Below are 19,066 nucleotides of genomic sequence, written 5' to 3'. Positions count from 1 at the left end.
GGGAGAGTGAGCAGGAGGCGGGGCCTCAGAGAAGTAGCGGGGCAGGGGCATGGTCTCAGGGAAGGGGCGAGGCAAGGGTGTTTGGGTTTGTGTGATGAGACAGTTGGCAACCCTAGCTGGGAACCAGACTCCCACAGAGAAGACGCACTATAATCCACGATACCTGAGGGCCCAAACTCTCATTCTCTCTCCTGCAACAGGGCTACGTGTTTTCCTACCCGTAGACAGCTGAAGACAGTGGGTGTTGGTCTGGAGGTGGACTGGGGTCACCCAGAGGTTAAAGGCCTACCAGTCTGGATGGGAAAGCTGAGGTGAGGGGCTAAGGCATGAATATTCTCTCTCCTCGCCAGGCTGTTTATGGAGGTGGCTTTGGCTGGTAGGAACTTTGGACAAGTGACTTCAGCCCTGAGAACACTGCAAAGGGTTGTCCTCTCATCATCTCCATTGAAAGGAGATGAGATCAAGGAGGAAGCAAAGATTGAGCACAGTCTTGAAGCCTAATGAGATAATTTAACTAACATTGTCATCTCAGGTGAGAAATTGTCATTTCTCTCCTACTCTGGCCCTGTTCCTGTTACAGCTAAAGGAATCACCTGATTTCTTTACTCTCAGCTAAAGGTGGGTGGTTTGTAAAAGTTATCAGGTAGCAAAGAAAATGATAGTCCAAAGATATATACATTTTGGGTTCATTTTATTTGCAGAATCCTTAGTGTTAAACAAAAAGATACTGAGCAAAAACACATAAAATAACCCTCCTCAGTCCCTGGTGTAGAGTTTCCTGGTTTGTCATTTGTCTCTAACACCTAGGACACTGGTATTACAGACCCTCCCATGGGGTTTAGATGGAGCAGAATGGGGAGCCATGTGATCTGTAATGTGGCAACTTAAATCTCAGGTGGGTGGAACTCAGATCCTTCTGCTCCCAAAGCCAGGACTGCAGTTGCTTGAACTAAAAGAGAACCAGGGCAAAAAGCTATGTTAATTTCTAACAAAATGGAGGCTCTTGAAGGACTATATTGACATTATGCAAACTAACAGATATTAAAGCAGCATTAAAAGCCAAGGGAAGAAAAAGAATTAAGTTAATCCCCTTTGCTGGATGCAGCTAAAATCAGCCCACTCTAAAAGGGCTTTTATTCCTGATTCATTAAGATTCTTCTGGAGAGCAGAAGTCCCCAAGAACCACTGTAACAAGGATGCATTATAGAGGTTCTGAGACCTAAGGAGATGGGCCAAAGATCCACACAGATCCCTTTGCTCCACAGTTTGGGGATCAGGAAGGTATAGTTCTTCCAATCTCCTCCCATCTGATGAAAATAGGCAAGGAAATCCCCACTGAAGGGAAATACTTGGAAATTTCAGTTCCTCTCTTATGGTTCCCCATAAATAGTCTTATTTTCATGAAGATACTGGATGCCGAGGACATTGCAGGTTGCACAGAGCTGTTCAGATAGTGAAAGGCAACAAATCCATTTCAACCTTTGATTGGCAGGTTGCAAAATCCTGCTTTAAATCACACAGAATTATCCCATGAGGGAGTCTCAGCAGCCTGGTCAGAAACATCAGGATTTAGAAGTCTTCTTAGAAAAGGAATTTAGCGATGTCTTATTGGGCCTGATCTTGCTCCCATAGAAATCAATGGGAGTTTCACACTTCATTGTGCAATGGGAGATTTGTCAATGGACCATCAGTGGGAGCAGGATTGGGCCCTAGGGCTGAGAGAGATGGGAATCTGTAGAACTGTCTGATACAATCTTAAGCCTAACAGACAAAGCTTTACACAAAAGTCCAAGGTGGCAAAGAAGACACCAAAGCTCTGACTCTGTTGGTTAATTAAATCAGTCCCGTTCAATCACCCAGTCGTTGACCTAGCATTTTGGGGGGCTCCCAGAAGGATTTTTTTCCATGGAAATAGCACCTAAAAATATCAACCAGCAATTTCATGCTTTAAAGCTACTTGTATTTTGGATTAATCCGATTATCCTGTGAGGGCTGGATCCTGCCCTCTATGTACATGCTATACTTTCTTTGAAGTCACTGGAAGCTTTGTCTGCATAAGGATTATAGGGTAGATGCCTACATTTGTATTGTTGTTGACTACACAGTATGACCCAAATAAGGTTAGAAAAATAAATCTGGTTTATCATGAGGGCTATATAGAGATTTTTAGTGCATAAAAGGCACATGCCAGGGACAGCTAATGGAATCTAATGCTCATAGGGGAAGCCCATCTTCCAGGAGATGTTTTTTCCCTTGAGAAAACTAGTTCTCAGCATATTGTTTAGTTTCCATCAGAACCTCCAAATATTTAATGGCACAGAGGAGCTGGATCCAAAAGACACTTTTATAGCCCATAACTCGGAGAAGAGCCCATACTGAGCAGAGATCAGAAGTGTCCCACCGGAAGCATATTCCAAGCTCATTCCACATGCTCACATGCTCAGCAGTTTGGAAGCAACCAAAAAGCTGTATTATAAATGGGTGCTGCTTCTGACTGATGGCTTCCAATATGTGCTTCTTGAAAGTGAGTCTGCAAACCAGCAGAGTTGGTTTATTCCTTCTGTATTAATCCATCCTTGGTATTTAGAGGGCACCAATCTTGCAGTATCTAGGTATCAGCTATGTAATAAAGTCAAATTCCGGATTCTGCTTAGAGGAAATATCCATGTTTTCACGTAGCACAGCTGCTGATTTGCTTCCAGTTGACCTTTCAGTGCCACATCTTGCCAGGATATCTGATATCTTAAAAGCTTTGATTCCATATATCTGTATTGTGGACCCATGATTGGCCCGCAGCATCTGAAATTCAGGATGAACGATTGCTACACAGCTGTTTTTCCCTTTCTCATACCTTCTTCTATTAAGCTCTTTAGGAATTTATCTTTTCAAACAATCCTTTGCCCAGGACAGTGGAGAATTTGAAGTTGCTGAGCTGCAGGAAGGTGGTCTGATATCTCTGTTGTAGACAGAGTAAAGAATGAGGCATTTAAAACTCTATGGCAAACTCCAATTCAGGGGAATGAATAAAGAAATGACCATGAATTCTGGAGTATTTTTACCTTTCTTCTAATCCAGAGACTGGTCTGACTGGTCTTGGTCTGACGGGAGGAATTCAGGCATGTGAGGAAGTCAGAGAAAGATATTGCACAAGGACACTGTAAATGAAGAAAAGAGAGAGAGAGATGGGAAACAAAAAAAACAGAAGTTACTTTGATTCCTTATTACCCAGAGCAACAACAAAAGCTATTTTCTCTGTTTATTGTGTCTGGTTTGGCTTATGTGGACATGTCTCTACTTTTCCTGCATAACAATTAATAATTGTCTACGTTTCCAGTCAAAGCAGCATTAAATTCTGCTATGCACCATGTGACCACCACGCGGCATAGATCACATGATCAGAGGTGGCTGGGGTGAGGCCAGTGGAAGCGTAGCAAGAAGTCAGCCAAGTTGCCGTTGCTTGTAGATGCCAAGAACCACACTATGCAGTATACTTCCACAAATGAGATCCATGGGATTAGGGGAGTTCATAGCTGTGGATCTTGGGCTGCTGCAGGAAGTGGTGGCAGCACAAAACTCCCTAGTTTTTCTATACAGCTCCTGTTGCCCACAAAGAGGAGAAGATGCAGCAGAAGGAATAAAGTCCACTGATCTTTGGAGGTCAAGAGTTTTATTTTTCTTCAGCTTTACACCAGAAAGAGGGAGATATGAAGCCTATTAGCATACCCCTTTAGGATAGTCTGACATTCATGAGCAGACTGGCCTCTCTCCTCTACTCCCTCACCTTCACCAGCAACAAAACAAATAGCAAGCTCCTACTGGTACATTTGCTTCCTCAGCATGTTAGCTTCCAGATCACTGACCTAGGCTGCGTTCTGCACCATCCTGAGAAGATGCTGATACCGTTAAAATAAAACGGTAAAAATGTGAAAGCCCACTATTGACCTTATTAACAAGCTTCTCTTACATATTTACAGGCAAAACTCAATGGGTTCTAACATGCACATGGGTTGCACTGAAACCAAAACCCATGATGTGAAAAGCATTTGAAACATTCAGGGTCTCACTCAGATTATGTTTTACTGTTTAATTTAGTGAAATAATTATATAGGGGGATGCTATATATTCAGGGAGGCAAAACCTGTTGAATTAATATCCATGGTGATGGCATTGTATTCTCAACATTATTTTATTTTCTAATCTCAGAGTTGCACTGAATACTGTTTGATGGCCTTTCAGGCTTCAAGCGTTCCCTTAAAATCCTGTATCAACTAGAGTTTTAAGCCTCACTGGGGTCTCTGGACAATCTGTAAATTAAGTTAGGAGTCACATAACATCCCAATGGAAAATGTTCTAAACCAGCCTGTATGATCAATCTTCTGCAAATGCCTGGTAGATTCAAAATGATCACATCTGGCTAATTTATGGCCAATGTAAACAAGACTCTTCTTTCTCATTCAGGCCCTTAAGAGAAGTGTGAACTTTCCCATTCACCTGATGGGCTGTTAACTCTGAAATCAGAGTTGAAGGATACAAAATAAATCAGTCACAGGTGCTCTTTCATTCCATTTCTCTCTCTTCTTGGTGTTTACACCCTTCAGAAATGTCTAGGTACCATGTCTTCCAACTTAGTTGTCACTTATTTTGCTCTTTCAATCTCTACTACTATACCCATCCCTTCAGCCTCCTGATCGTTTTGACAACAAGGAGTCTGGTGGCACCTTAAAGGCTAACAGATTTATTTGGGCATAAGCTTTCGTGGGTAAAAAACCTTCACTTCTTCAGATGCATGGAGTGAAAGTTACAGATGCAGGCATTATAATTAATATAATACAATATGCACTCCATGCATCTGAAGAAGTGAGGTATTTTACCCACGAAAGCTTATGCCCAAATAAATCTGTCAGTCTTTAAGGTGCCACCGGACTCCTGGTTGTTTTGGGGATACAGACTAACATGGCTATCCCCTGATACCTGATCATTTTGTTGTTCTTCCCTGAATTCCCTCCAGTTTTTTTAATATCTCCCTAGGATTGAGGCACTACTAAGTGAAAGCAGTATCCCTGGTATTTTTACCCCAGCCCAGAGCTATATAGAATTACCTCCCTACTCCATGGTGTAAGGTCTCAGCTTGGGCAGTCCCAAAATACTCTTAATATTTCCACCCTCCATCAGCCCCTTCAGTAGACTGATCTTCTCTCTCACCAGCAGATTTCAGGCCCACAGTTTGTTGAATAGAAATAACAGGGGTCAGGATGTTAATTTTAGTGATCACAGTCTTCACACAGAGGATTTGTGCAGAATAAAAGCAGAAGTGGAATAAGCACTTCAGTTTCCAAGGCTGTGTATAACTGCACAAGACTTGATGCAACCAGCTTCTCATTCTGTTCTCTTATATTTGGGTAAGATGCTTGTCTGCCAGCCAACCTGTGCTTTGGGGTCTCAGCTAAGGGAGCATCCTCAGACAATTTCTTTTATTATACTCTCAAATTAAAACAGTAATTGCAAGAGTCCTATAGAATTGCTACAGAAGCAGCCTCTAAAAAGGAATAAACTAATAAAACCTGATATGATTCTTGGGTTAGAGCTCAGGAGTTACTCTGAGAGGCCCAGGCATTCATACGAAACATGGGTAATCCAAATACACACAAGATCTTAGCTGGATGGACAACACAGTTATGTATCTGGAGAAAAATTGTCTGAACTGCCAGTGTATAAAGTCAAATGTGAAGATGGTTCAGGACTTATCAACATTTTAAATCAAAAATCACATTTTGCCCACTGGCCAGGTCCTGCAAAGCTGATTTAAAAAAAAAGACATTTTAAAGTATACTTGGGGGGGAGGACAGTCATCAACTGCAGAGTGTACTGTCCACACACATTGTTTCATTGACATTTCAGCCAGCAGACTCTAGCTTCCACTGACTCCAAAGATGAGTGTCTATCCAGAAAAGCAGCATTTCAGCTTGAAGGGATCCAGATGCTCCTGAGTCTGTGTTACCTGCTGTTGGAACTATAGAGTCACAGAACTGTATGTCAGCTGAGCCAGACAGCAGTTTGACCCCTAAGGCTGCCCTACCGTTTCATCCTTTGGACTCTGACCCTTGGAGAGATGACAGTAGTGCACCTGAATCTCTAGAATTTTAGAATGTCCCCAGATATTCAGAGCCTGATGAGGGACAACCCATAGCTGAAGCCCCCATGCTTTACAAGATCTGCATAGGAACAGGAGGTTAGGCCTAATAAGAAATTCCCTGATGAGGCCCCAGGGGCACTAAGTGAAACCATAATTATTGTTGTACGGCAATGGGTTTTGGCTTCTACATTTTCACAGTAAGTTCTGGTTCGAGGGCAACTCAAATACAAGAGTTGGAAAATATTGGTGTTGAACTATTGGTATTCCAGAGATGCTTTTACACTCATTTAGTGAGTTAAAGTTTGACAGCATAAGATGTGAACATTTGTTATAGGTCACTGATAAAATGTGACGAGGCATCATGTTTCACCTTTAGTTAATGTTAGTCACAAGCAACAGTTCTGGGAATATCTTTGCTGAGGACAGTGGAAGAGTTTGTAAGCCTCTGTATCCCATTATCCTTGCATCCTGGCCGCTACATAGCATTTATAAGTTGACCTGGGTGAATGATAGATTATTTCTGTTCACTGGCAATTCCAAAATATCAAAAAAGGTGTCATTTTGGGACAAACTGAAAATGAAATTTTTCAAAATTTTCAGTAAATTGAAAATAATGTCAAGCCAGGTCAAAACAAAAACATTTAATTTCAACATTTCCAAACCTTTTTGATATTTCAGTTCAAAACTATTTGTCGAACTCAACACGAATTTGCAAATGGTTTTAGGTTGATCAAAACTGCATTTTCCAGCAAATAAACTATTTTCTGAATTTTTTTTTTTTAAACTAGGCTCTATTTATATATCAGTGTAGTGGAGACTTTTGGGTATATCTACAGAGCAACTAGACACCCACGGCTGGCCCATGCCAACCGACTCGGGCGTGCGGGGCTAGGGCTGAGGGGCTGGTTCATTGCTGTGTAGACTTCTGGGCTCAGTCTAGAGCACAGGCTCTAGAACCCTGCGAGACAGGAGAGGCCCAGAGCTTGGGCTCCAGCCCAAGACCAGAAGTTTACACAGCAATGAAATAGCCCTGCAACCAGAGACCCGCGAGCCCAAGTCAGCTAGTATGGGCCACCCATGGGTGTCTAGTTGCTCTGTAGACATACCCTTGGGGAGTGTATCATGTCCCTCTCTTTGCCACAGGCCCCCTAGTGGGGAAGGGATAATATGAATGAAGAGGGGGGGGAATGTATCTGGCATCAATCTAGGGGAGAAGTTTCTGGACTGGGATACAGAGTTGGCTGAGAGGAACTGGAGAGAGAATCCACATGGTGCCAGCTCTAGTATGACTAGGCCTCTCCAGTGCTAGACTTTAGTAAGGCATTTGATTCGGTCTCGCATGATATTCTTATCGATAAACTAGGCAAATACAATTTAGATGGGGCTACTATAAGGTGGGTGCATAACTGGCTGGATAACCGTACTCAGAGAGTTGTTATTAATGGTTCCCAATCCTGCTGGAAAGGCATAACCCCTGCGGAACCCCACTCGTCTGTTTTGGGACCGGCTCTGTTCAATATCTTCATTAACGACTTAGATATTGGCATAGAAAGTACGCTTATTAAGTTTGCAGATGATACCAAACTGGGAGGGATTGCAACTGCTTTGGAGGACAGGGTCATAATTCAAAATGATCTGGACAGATTGGAGAAATGGTCTGAGTTAAACAGGATGAAGTTTAACAAAGACAAATGCAAAGTGCTCCACTTAGGAAGGAAAAATCAGTTTCACACATACAGAATGGGAAGAGACTCTCTAGGAAGGAGTATGGCAGAAAGGGATCTAGGGGTTATAGTGGACCACAAGCTAAATATGAGTCAGTGTGATGCTGTGGCAAAAAAAGCAAACATGATTCTGGGATGTATTAACAGGTGTGTTGTGAGCAAGACACGAGAAGTAATTCTTCCACTCTACTCTGCTCTGCTCAGGCCTCAGCTGGAGTATTGTGTCCAGTTCTGGGCACCGCATTTCAAGAAAGATGTGGAGAAATTGGAGAGGGTCCAGTGAAGAGCAACAAGAATGATTAAAGGTCTTGAGAACATGACCTATGAAGGAAGGCTGAAAGAATTGGATTTGTTTAGTTTGGAAAAGAGAAGACTGAGAGGGGACATGATAGCAGTTTTCAGGTATCTAAAAGGGTGTCATAAGGAGGAGGGAGAAAACTTGTTCACCTTAGCCTCTAAGGATAGAACAAGAAGCAATGGGCTTAAACTGCAGCAAGGGAGGTCTAGGTTGGACATTAGGAAAAAGTTCCTAACTGTCAGGGTGGTTAAACACTGGAATAAATTGCCTAGGCAGGTTGTGGAATCTCCATCTCTGGAGATATTTAAGAGTAGGTTAGATAAATGTCTATCAGGGATGGTCTAGACAGTATTTGGTCCTGCCATGTGGGCAGGGGACTGGACTCGATGACCTCTCGAGGTCCCTTCCAGTCCTAGAATCTATGAATCTACTCTGAAACAGGTGCCAGAGACTCTGATCATATCAACTGCCCCAGACAGCAGAGAATTGACCTTGCCTGACCTGCAGAACCTCCAGCAGTAACTTGCATGCTACAGTCACTGGATATTGCAGAGGAGAGTTCCTGTGAGGTTGCCCAAGAAGGAAGCCCCATATATGACTGTGACATCACTCAAAACTCATCTGCATTTTGCTTGGATCTAATTCAGAAACTTAAATCAGACAGTGTAAATTACCCTGCTCCAATCTTTTACTGTGTGCGTTGAGGACTCCATCTAGTGGAGTGCGGGTTAAATGCACTGAGTTGTTGTAGTTTGTTTTGAACTATTTTTGATTATATCTATTTCAGTTGCTGTATATACTGTTTCATCTCTAATCCAAACTCCTTGTTCTTCCCCACCTTCATGTAATGAAAGTGACACTTCTGGAATGCCATTAGTCGCTTTTAGAAACCCAATCTGATTGCCTACAGAGTTTTACTTGTTCTGTGGCTGCCCTTATAGATCTTATTTATTTCATGCCAGGTGCTTATTTAAAGTCAAATCCAGGGATTATTGATGCTAGGGCCACAATTTTAATCCTACTTTCACAGCACCTTGAGTGTAAGTGTCACTGCAACTTATATCTCAGACCTTATATGATTCATTTGCAGTTATAAGACTCATCATTTTAATTTGTCTTACACTCACCCCTCCTTTCCCTAACCCCTTCCTTTGTCCATCTTAATGTTCTAGGTGTGTCTAATTTAGGGCCTTATCCTATGTGGTAGTTTAGGGTCTCCTGAGAGGTGGGAGTTTAGGCCACTCAGCACATCTCAGGAAGTGCTCAGAACCTTACGGTAGTAGGCTCTTTATCCAAAGTCCTCAAACCTGGATGCCTAAAGCGAGCCTCCTAAATCCATATTTAGGCACCTAAATATAAGTGGCCTTATTTTCAGAAGCACTGAGCATCCACAAATCCCTTTCAAGCCAATGGGATCTGGGATTGCTCAGCACCTTTGAAAATAAGGCCACTTATATTTAGGTGCCTAATAAGAGCATAGCTTTAGACACCCAGATTTGAATAGTTTCAGGGCAGGGCCAACATCTTTAAAAAAAAAAAAAAAACTCTCTTTAAAGTGCAATCCCAAGTTATGCATGCAACAGACATGCTTATTGTTCATCATCATCATCACCATCACCATATTCTTTCAGCGAGGCAGAAGTTAGCATGTCATCCTTTCCGTCTGCAGATATTTGTCAGGTAGGTTTTTTCATAACATAATTCATTATCTCCTCTGTTGCTCATATCCCAAAAGCCTTTGATAATAGCCCTGAAGTAGGAGTATTTTGCTGAAAGCAGATGCTCCCACTGCTCACAGGAAATTTGGGATTCCCTTGGAACTAGTCTAGTTTAGCAGGGGTGTTCTTTTCAAATCAATTTATTGTAGATTATAAAAATAAAACAAAACCCAGCAAGAACATTAACTCTGCACCTGCCTTAGCCAGGATGTTTTTTTCATAACTTTCTACATGACTTTGAGAACTTTATCTCTTCATAGTGCAGATGTCAAAACCACTCAGTTTCACTTCCCAAGACTCATCCACATATGACAAACATTCACAACATAAGAAATGCCCACAAAGGAAAGTGTTATTTTATAAAACTAATCCCAATGTCATGGCTGCATATTTACCAATAAGCATCTCCAATCAATTATTGTCCCAGAGATGGCCAAGGTAGAAAATATTTGAGTAGGGAAATCCTGTGCAATGACACTTATGCTCTAGCACATTTTGGCATTTAGTGTTTTTCTTTTGTTCCTGTTAAGAGGCAGACACAATACATTTAGGTTGATGCCTTAGCAGGGTTGCCAATTTTGGTCGGACATATTCCCAGGGGTTTCATCACATGACATAACCTTTAATTAAAGATTAATCTTTAATTCCTGGAGACTCCAGGACAATCCTAGAGGGTTGGCAACACTAGGTCTTATGTGTTTTTGCACCCCTTCCACTGAAACATCTGATATTGGCCACTAACAGAGAGAGAGGCTATTGGATGAGATGACCATTCAGTTTGCAGTGTGAATTGTATATTCCCTACCAAGCACTGCAGGATTCTGTAATAAAGATCCAGAGCACTACAGCTTACTGCAGTGTTTTGAATAAAGGTTCCTAAAAGTCTTAGTTAAACACTAGCAAATAAGTTGCTTGTTAAAAAAAAAAAAAAAAACAAAAAAACTAAAAACACAGCATCTGACCTGGCTATCACTAGTAAAAACATCAAGTAGCTGCTTCCTACATAACACACCAGTGTTACTGATCTCATCTTAAATCAAGATTAGCATGTTTAGGAAGGGGTTTGGTTATAAATTGCACAGGGAGGAGATGGGTTTTTGTGTTTTCAGAAGGATGGGCAGGGGTTGTCCACAAACATCGGCAAAGAGCACTGCAGCCTTCAGAATCGTTCCCTGCCAATTGCTGACACAGGCAGCCCTAATGAATCATTCTGAATTGTGATCATGTGCTACCAGCCGTCAGTGAGCTGCCAAAGAGGAAGTGCAGCTTGTTTTCTTTCTCTCATTTTCTTGGTTCCTATGCTGCTGTAGGAAGATGAAAGGAGGAGGAAGCAGGAGCAGAAGCAGCCAAACTTAACAAGCAACTCTTGACGATTTCTGATCTCAAATGGAGGCCTCTGAGTGGGACCCACTGAAAAATGACACCCTGCCACCGACCCTGACACCAGCTGTCCCACCGTATGTGAAGCTGGGCCTGACCACTGTATATACTGTTTTTTATTCCCTCCTCTTTGTGTTCATCTACGTCCAGCTTTGGCTGGTCCTCCACTACAGGCACAAGAGGTTCAGTTACCAAACTGTCTTTCTGTTTCTGTGCCTATTTTGGGCCTCGCTTAGGACTGTGCTCTTTTCATTTTACTTCAAAGATTTTGTCACAGCAAACTCTCTCAGACCTTTCATCTTCTGGCTTCTCTATTGCTTCCCAGTTTGCCTCCAGTTTTTCACACTGACACTGATGAATCTTTACTTCACTCAGGTAAGGAATGGACATTTCTGTGCCTGGGTTGAATTGTAAAGCTTTGCTTTTTTAAAGGTTTGTAAGAGAGATGTGATTTCCCAGGCAGGGAAAGTAGTACATTTAATGTACTTAATTTGGAACTTTGTGTTTTGGAAGGCAAGTGACAACTGCTACAATGAAGCAGCCACCCTGGGGAGAAGCAGTAAATAAATCTGTTGCTGAGTTAAAGGTGACATTTAACCTAAGGTTGAACAAATTGTACTGGAAACCTTGGGATTATTTTACAGTGGCTGTCTAAAGTGCAGTTCTGCTCAAAGGGACACTGTAAAACCTCCTGGCTCAGCTGTTCTGTGTGCATTCAGAATCATATTGCATGGCTTTACTGACAAAAAATGAGATCTTGTTGTTTACTCCTGATGGTTCTGCAATGCCAGTATGAGTCATTGAGCTGGACTCTATTTTTCTGTGTGTATCAGTGACAGAATTGTTAACTAGATTCCTATTGCAGGCCCAAATTATTATTCTTATTTGTATTACAGTAGCATCTGGGGGGAGGCCCCAACTGAGACAAGGGCTCCACTGTGCTAGGTGCTGCACAAACACACAGTAAGAGATAGCCTCTGCCTCAAAGAGCTTATAATCTAAATAGACAAGATGGAATTGAGGGAAGAAAGTATTATCCCTGTTTTACAAATGGAGAACTGAGACAAAGAAAGGTCAAACAAGAAACTGGGATTTGAGACTAGAACTCCTGAGTCCTCCTGCCTTAACCACAAAGCCAAACTTCCTCTGAATTCTGCTCTTAGATTACCTGTATCAGTAATGGGTCACCTTTCTAGCATAGCTGGACCTTATGGGTGAGCGTGCAGATCAGTCTCCCTGCTTGAACACTGCACGGAGACTACCTTCTAGAGTGCAGGTTGTAATAAAGAGTTTGTGATGTGGACTACCTATCCATTAGGTCCTAGACCGGACTGATTTTTTGCACACGCCTTCTAAGTGGTTCCCAGAGATAACAACTACTGTAGGTCTGCAAATTACAAATAATCTTACTGAAGAAAAGCGACTGGCTTCTGAAACCGAGCGCCACCAAATAAGAACTATAGAACCACATGTGGTAAGGGTGAGAGCGGATAGTGACCCAGGCTTGCTATTATAAGATGGTGATTCCCTAGCTATTGTGTAATGAATTTGGTGGTGGTCCAGTTTCCAAGAGACAAGTGTCCAATATCACACAAAAGCCATCAGTCACCATAGTTGGCACTAAATGGCAACCTTGGCCAAATTCACACACACATGCAACTCCCATTGAAGTCTTCTGAAGGGAGAATTTAGTTTCTTGGCTCCCAGTCAAGAAGCTAAGGATTAAGTGAGCATGGAGAATGCAGTGGGGGGCTTAGTAGTATAGGTAATTGATTCCTTTCATCTCAAGGAAAATCCAAAAGAGAGAGCAAGCGAGAGTTTATATCTATGCACTCACATTTTCATTTTACTTGGATTATAACATTGCTGCCTGGTAGCACTTCGAAGCTATGTAATGAGTATGGTCAAGTGCAGTGGTTTTCAACCTGCGGCCCAATCAGCACACAGCTGCAGCCCATGTGACATCCTCAGGGCCATACAAGTAGTATATATATTGTGTAGATGCAGCCCATGTAATACATGGGGAGCTGCATAAGGGGCCCACAATGGTAAATAGATTGAGATTCACTAGACCAGGGGTTCTCAAACTGTGGGTCTGGACCCCAAAGTGGGTTGTGAGGCTGGTGTTGGCCCTGGACCCCAGCAAGTCTGAAGCAAAAGCCCCATCTCCCAGGGCTAAGGTTACAGGCCCCCGGCCCAGGGCAGAAGCCCTTGGGCTTCAGCTTTGCCCCCCCACCACCCGGAGCCACAGGGCTCGGGCAGACTCGGTCTTCCCTCCTGGTGTCATGTAGTAATTTGTTGTCAGAAGGGGGTCACGGTGCAATGAAGTTTGAGAACCACTGCGTTAGACTGTAGTGCTTAAAGAAGGGCACAAAGCAACAGAGGGTCCTGTGGCACCTTTAAGACTAACAGAAGTATTGGGAGCATAAGCTTTCGTGGGTAAGAACCTCACTTCTTCAGATACAAGTAATGGAAATCTCCAGAGGCAGGTATAAATCAGTGTGGAGATAACGAGGTTAGTTCAATCAGGGAGGGTGAGGTGCTCTGCTAGCAGTAGAGGTGTGAACACCAAGGGAGGAGAAACTGCTTCTGTAGTTGGATAGCCATTCACAGTCTTTGTTTAATCCTGATCTGATGGACACAAAGTTAAGGCTCCTGGGTTCTAATCTTGACATCAATTGTGCTGTGTCACCATGAGCAAGTCACAAGCTCACTAAGCCTTACTTTGCCCCTCTCTAAAAGGAGTATAATACTGACCTGGTGTTGTGAGGCTTTTAAAATTATACTTGCAAAGGACTTTACGAGTAATGACTGAAAGGTGCTAGAGACAAGCAAATTATTACTGTATTTATTGCTGTTTGCTTCTGTGCTAGTTAATCCCATGGAAAGTCCCACTTGTAATAAGGCTCCACCCAGCTAAAACAAGAAGTTGAGATTAGAAACACAAGCACAGCCATTGTGGGAATATAACCTAATACATGGAACAAATTTATACTTTTTAGTTCACTTTTATTAGTTCTTTGCTTCCAACCAGTAGGGAGATAGTTTGTCTTATAATTAAACATGTTGAGATTGTCTTTTTTATGTACACCTACATTTCCACAGCAGACAAGCAAGAACTAGTGTGAAAGGGGTGGGGAGAGAGAATTTGTTTTCAATAATCGCTTTAACTTCACAAACCTGTTCAGAGGCAACTTTCACCCCTCGCAAAAGTAGACTGCAGCTGTGCCTCACTGCATGAAAGCCAACTGTTATTTAGTGAGAAGAAAAGAAGGTAGCTAGCAGAAGCAATAAAGATGTGAAGCTTGGAGTGAGAGAGACAAGGTAGGTGAGGTAATGCCTTTTGTTGGACCAGCTTCTGTTGGTCAGAGAGTCAAGCTTACACTGAGCTCTTCTTCAGGAGTAAGGACCCTTTATAAATAAGGCCTCAACTGTGCCTTAGATAAAATGAGACATAGTGGCACCAGCACAGCAGGGGTTTTCCTGAGTTTTGAGCGTCACCTGCAGCAATAAAAAACCCCAAAGGAATTGTAATGCAGTGGGGGAGGTTGTTAAACCTGCTGGACCAGTGAGAAAAGCAGTTACAGATAATCAAGGTTTTGACTGACACTGACTGGTATCCTTGGGGTTGAGTGCTGGCTGCCACTTGGGAGTACACAGACTTTTATTGTGCGGGGCTTTTGATGCCCTAGATATGGCATAGTAGTAAAGGGTGCTAGAAGAAAGCATATGTAATAGCAACGATCACTTCTCTTCCAAAACTAACTGCTGCGGGAAGTGCACATGTTTCCAGTAAGGAAGACAAAGATCCTGCTTCTGTGTCCATTCATTGGTCTTCTAAAGATAGGAAATAATATAACCCACTCCTTAAGAGTAAAGCTTCCTCTGCTTGGAAGCTATGAAACTACGTGTCAGGTTAATGTAAGAACAAAACAAACAGCAGAGATATTACTTTTGTAAAACAATAGCAGGATGCCTGCAAATAATTACACAATATGAGCTAGAGCAGCTGATGCATCAGGTAACACATGGATTGGTAATATGCATTCCTGCCTCCAAGGGGTGTCTGCAAAACCTGCAGTTCTGCCTGTCTGACATCTGCCCCTCCCCAACCCCACAAGTTTATTTTAGCTGTTCAAAAACAATATATTTCCTACTTTAATTGAATTGAGATGGGTTGGCCTGGAATTCAAGAACTTTCTTATTTGCAGCCTCCCTGGTCAGGGTCCATTTCTCCTCTCTCTCTCTGATCTACATTCGTTGTCACTTACAAGGTTGACCCAATAAAAGTCTTGAGGTTTTGGAGGCAGTCACAAGAGCCTAAGAAATCCTTCAAAGTCTGAATTTAGAGACATGGACTATGGGTCAGATGAGATGCTAAAAAAATCCCCGCCCCCTTGGGAGGAATTCAGGGGTAGGGTGGCATGTTTCATTTTGTTTTGTTATGTTTCAGAGTTTAAATGTAGTACTTGCAGCACAGAAGTTTTGGGTGGGGGACATAGGTTAGGGTGCAGAGAGGTTGGGTGGAGAGGAGGATGTCAAGCAGACCTAGAGAGATGCTGGAAATCCCAAACCTCCCCCCACTCCCAGGACACATACAAAAAGCTGGTTGGCAGATCATAAGTTTAAACCATCAGGATCGGTAGGGTTACCATATTTCAATACTGCAAGAGAACACTCCATGGGGCCCTGACCCCGCCCCAACTCCACCCCTGGCCCCGCCCCAACTCCGCCCCTTCCCCAAAGTCCCCACCCCAACTCCGCCCCCTCCCCTGAGCACCCCGCATTCCCCCTCCTCCCTCCCGCCCCCCCGGCTGCTGCTGCGCTGGGGAAGTTGCTTCGGCCCCCGCTGCGGTGGAGAACGGCGGGAGCCGGGAAAGTTGGAGCCCGGGGAGGAGGCGGTCCCCTTACCATGCCTCCCTATTTTCCCGGACATGTCCGGCTTTTTGGAAATTCCTCCCGGACGGGGATTTGAGGACCAAAAAGCCGGACATGTCCAGGAAAATCTGGACGTATGGTAACCCTACCCCAGAGCCACCTCCCGCCGGACCCCCCCAGGCCTCACCCCAGAGCCGCCTCCCGCCCGCCCGCCGGAACCCCCAGGCCTCACCTCAGAGCCGCTTCCTCCCGCCCGCCAGACCCCGCCCCCCAGAGCCGCCTCCTGCCCGCCTGCCGGACCCCCCAGAGCCGCCTTCCCCCCCCCCCCCGGCCCCCCCCCCAGGCCTCACCGCAGAGCCACCCACTCTCCACAGGGCCCATCCTTAGCCTTCTCCTGCCTCAGTGCCCTCTATCCTGAGAGCCTGCCCTCTGCAGCCCCCCCCACTCTCCACAGCCCCTGCCTCAGAGCCCCCCACCCCCTCCCATAGCCCCCCCACCTTCCATAGCGCCCCCCACCTCAGTCCTCCCCTTCACAACCCCTAGCCTTCATTTCCCCTCCTCCTCCCATAGCCCACCCCCTCCACAGCCCCCCATTCTCCACAGCCCCTGCCTCAGAGCCCCCCACACCCTCCCATAGCCCCCTACCCTCAGAATCCCCCCACCTCAGAGTCCCCCACCCTTCACCTCCCTCAGGGGAGCCTCCACCCCGCTCCCAGCCGGACCCGGCGAGGCTGCAGCAGCTCAGGCTGCGGGAGGCGCTGCAGCGTGGGCCCTTCCTGGGTGGGGGAGCTCGGGCTCCCGGGAGCCGCCGCGGCGCGCCCAGAAACTTTCCCCTGCGCCGGGACCCGCCCCCAGGCAGCAGCTCCGCCGGGGGGGGAGGCAGCCTCGGCTGCACAGACTGCTGGCGGGGGGGCTCCTTGCACGGCTGGGACGGAGGGGGGAGACTGAGGCTCTGTCAGAGCCGCGGGGGATACTCGGAGGAGGGAGAAGCGGCCGTGGGTCCCCCGCACCAGCAGCTGGCTGCAGACACGCCACCGCTCCTAGCCCTGGGGCGCAGGGTTGCAGCAGCACGGGGGGGTTGCAATCCGCAGGCTGAGCGAGCTGACACCCCAAGAGGAGAGGGGGCAGTGGGTAGGGTTATCATACGTCCGTATTTTCCGGACGTTTTTATATATTTAAAAATTCCTCCCGGACGGCAATTAACAACTAAAAAGCCGGACATGTCTGCGGAAATACAGACGTATGGTAACCCTAAGGGTCGGACACTTCCCAAGCATTGCAGATGACTTGAAGGAGGCTCTGTGGTGAGGTGGAGGGAGGTTCCATCCCCAGGGGAGGATGGCTAGATAGATCCAGTCCTACCAACTCCTCATTTCCCCTCTCCTCTTGGTATCCTGACTGGGGAGGTTTCCCTGCCTCACACAGCCGCCATTGCCCACCAAGAAGCAGGGTTCAGGCAACTGAGGGCAGGGAAAATCCAGTACAAGGCTTTAAGTGACAACCTAAATGGAATTTTAATTAATGTGTATGTTATCTCTGAGGGGAAAACAAGGGAAGTTGTTATCTAATTATTTTATATAGAATTTTACAATGTAATCTAGCCAGTAAGGGACAGAAAGTTCTTTTCATTAATAAAAAGAGGCAGTAGAAATCAATACACAATTGTTAAAAGTTTTATCCAGCACTTATTCATTTAGAGAGCACTTTAAATGTAACCAGTGCTTCCCAGGAGTAACACTACAGGTGGTAAAACATAAGACAATAGTCCTGACATACAACATTACACTCTATGCGGTGGCTACATTAGAAAAATTAATACCTGCACAGGAGCTAAGTTCTGGTATAAACAGGGCTCAGGTGTTTTTACTGAGCAAATGTTCATGACTTGATGGTAAATAGCCCTAGCCGCACTAGCACCTATGCCATTGCTACCAGCATTGGTGGTGGCTGCTGTATTACAAATACTGTGGGACAAGGTAAGAGTCAATGAGGCAGAGGTATAGGCAGGAGTGGGTGTTGCCAAGTGCTTTCAAAGTGTGAGGACAAACTCACATGGAACATGGAGGAAGAGGAGGAAGTGCCAAGATGGGCAAAAGACACTCGACTTCACAGGTCCCTGAAATGAGAACTGATAACCAAGGGTGAACTTCAGGCCTGTGCAAAAGCCTAGCCCAAGGCCTATGGAGTGCTTAAGTCCTACTCTAGCCCTCAGAGTGAGGTGTGGTCTTGGATCCAGCTCAGTAAAAAGGAGTTGGGTCGCCTCACCCTGTGGCTCTAATCAGCTTGTTTCAAATAACCTGATTTTCAATGTTAAAACTGGATAGAAAATTTCCCCACTGTAAACAAGCTCTAGGAATGAGATTATTGTCTGCATCAACTTGCAACCCCAGGGGGTAAGAGGTGGCTATAACCACTTTTGCATACTCCTGATTCTGGGATACTCCTGGTGCCAGAGAGACCTGTGGTGTAACGTAGACAACTCTTGCTGGGGCTGTCTAAGTTATGACAGTTTTTCCCTGGCTGCCTTTGGGCACAGAGATATCCAGAATCTCTGCACTGTGGCTCTACCTTTCCTGCCGCAGCCCCACAACTGGCATGCCCCCTACACTGGGCTTTGCTTGGGGACTTCATCAGAGGAGAACCTGCTGCTGTTTTTCCCAGGTCCTGCAATAGGAGAATTCTCCCTGGCTGGATCTGGGGCTTTTAGAACCCCTTTACACCTCTCCAGCCAGTGGTTTCCCCAGGAATTGAAATGGGGGGGGAGGGGGTGTTTGAATTTACAGGGTGGGTGTCAGGGCCGATGAGATATATAAAAAGAGATATGAATAAAGTAAATGTTGTTAGGATAATGCAAATTTAACATAAGGATAATGCAAGTTACACCAAAACACATAACAACAGGTCTAGATTTCTAAAAAAAAAAAAAAAAAAAAAG

At 44.8% G+C, this 19,066-nt stretch overlaps 1 protein-coding gene across 1 annotated transcript in view; it reads left to right on the top strand.

Annotated features, from left to right (window-relative positions):
- Nucleotides 1-11,186: 11,186 nt before the first annotated feature.
- The window catches only part of GPR137B (G protein-coupled receptor 137B), a 42,140-nt gene continuing 34,260 nt past the window's right edge, over nucleotides 11,187-19,066 (top strand). The window contains exon 1 of the mRNA XM_026649572.1: nucleotides 11,187-11,628. Within this exon, the coding sequence (XP_026505357.1) occupies nucleotides 11,260-11,628 (369 nt within the window). The 5' untranslated portion in view covers nucleotides 11,187-11,259. The remainder of the gene's footprint in view (nucleotides 11,629-19,066) is intronic.

Source organism: Terrapene carolina, unplaced genomic scaffold (assembly GCF_002925995.2).
Source record: "Terrapene carolina triunguis isolate 2854851 unplaced genomic scaffold, T_m_triunguis-2.0 Scaffold85, whole genome shotgun sequence".
Taxonomy (NCBI): Eukaryota; Metazoa; Chordata; order Testudines; family Emydidae; genus Terrapene; species Terrapene triunguis.
Note: the sequence above shows the minus strand (reverse complement) of the source record. Positions and strands in the feature narration are given on the sequence as shown.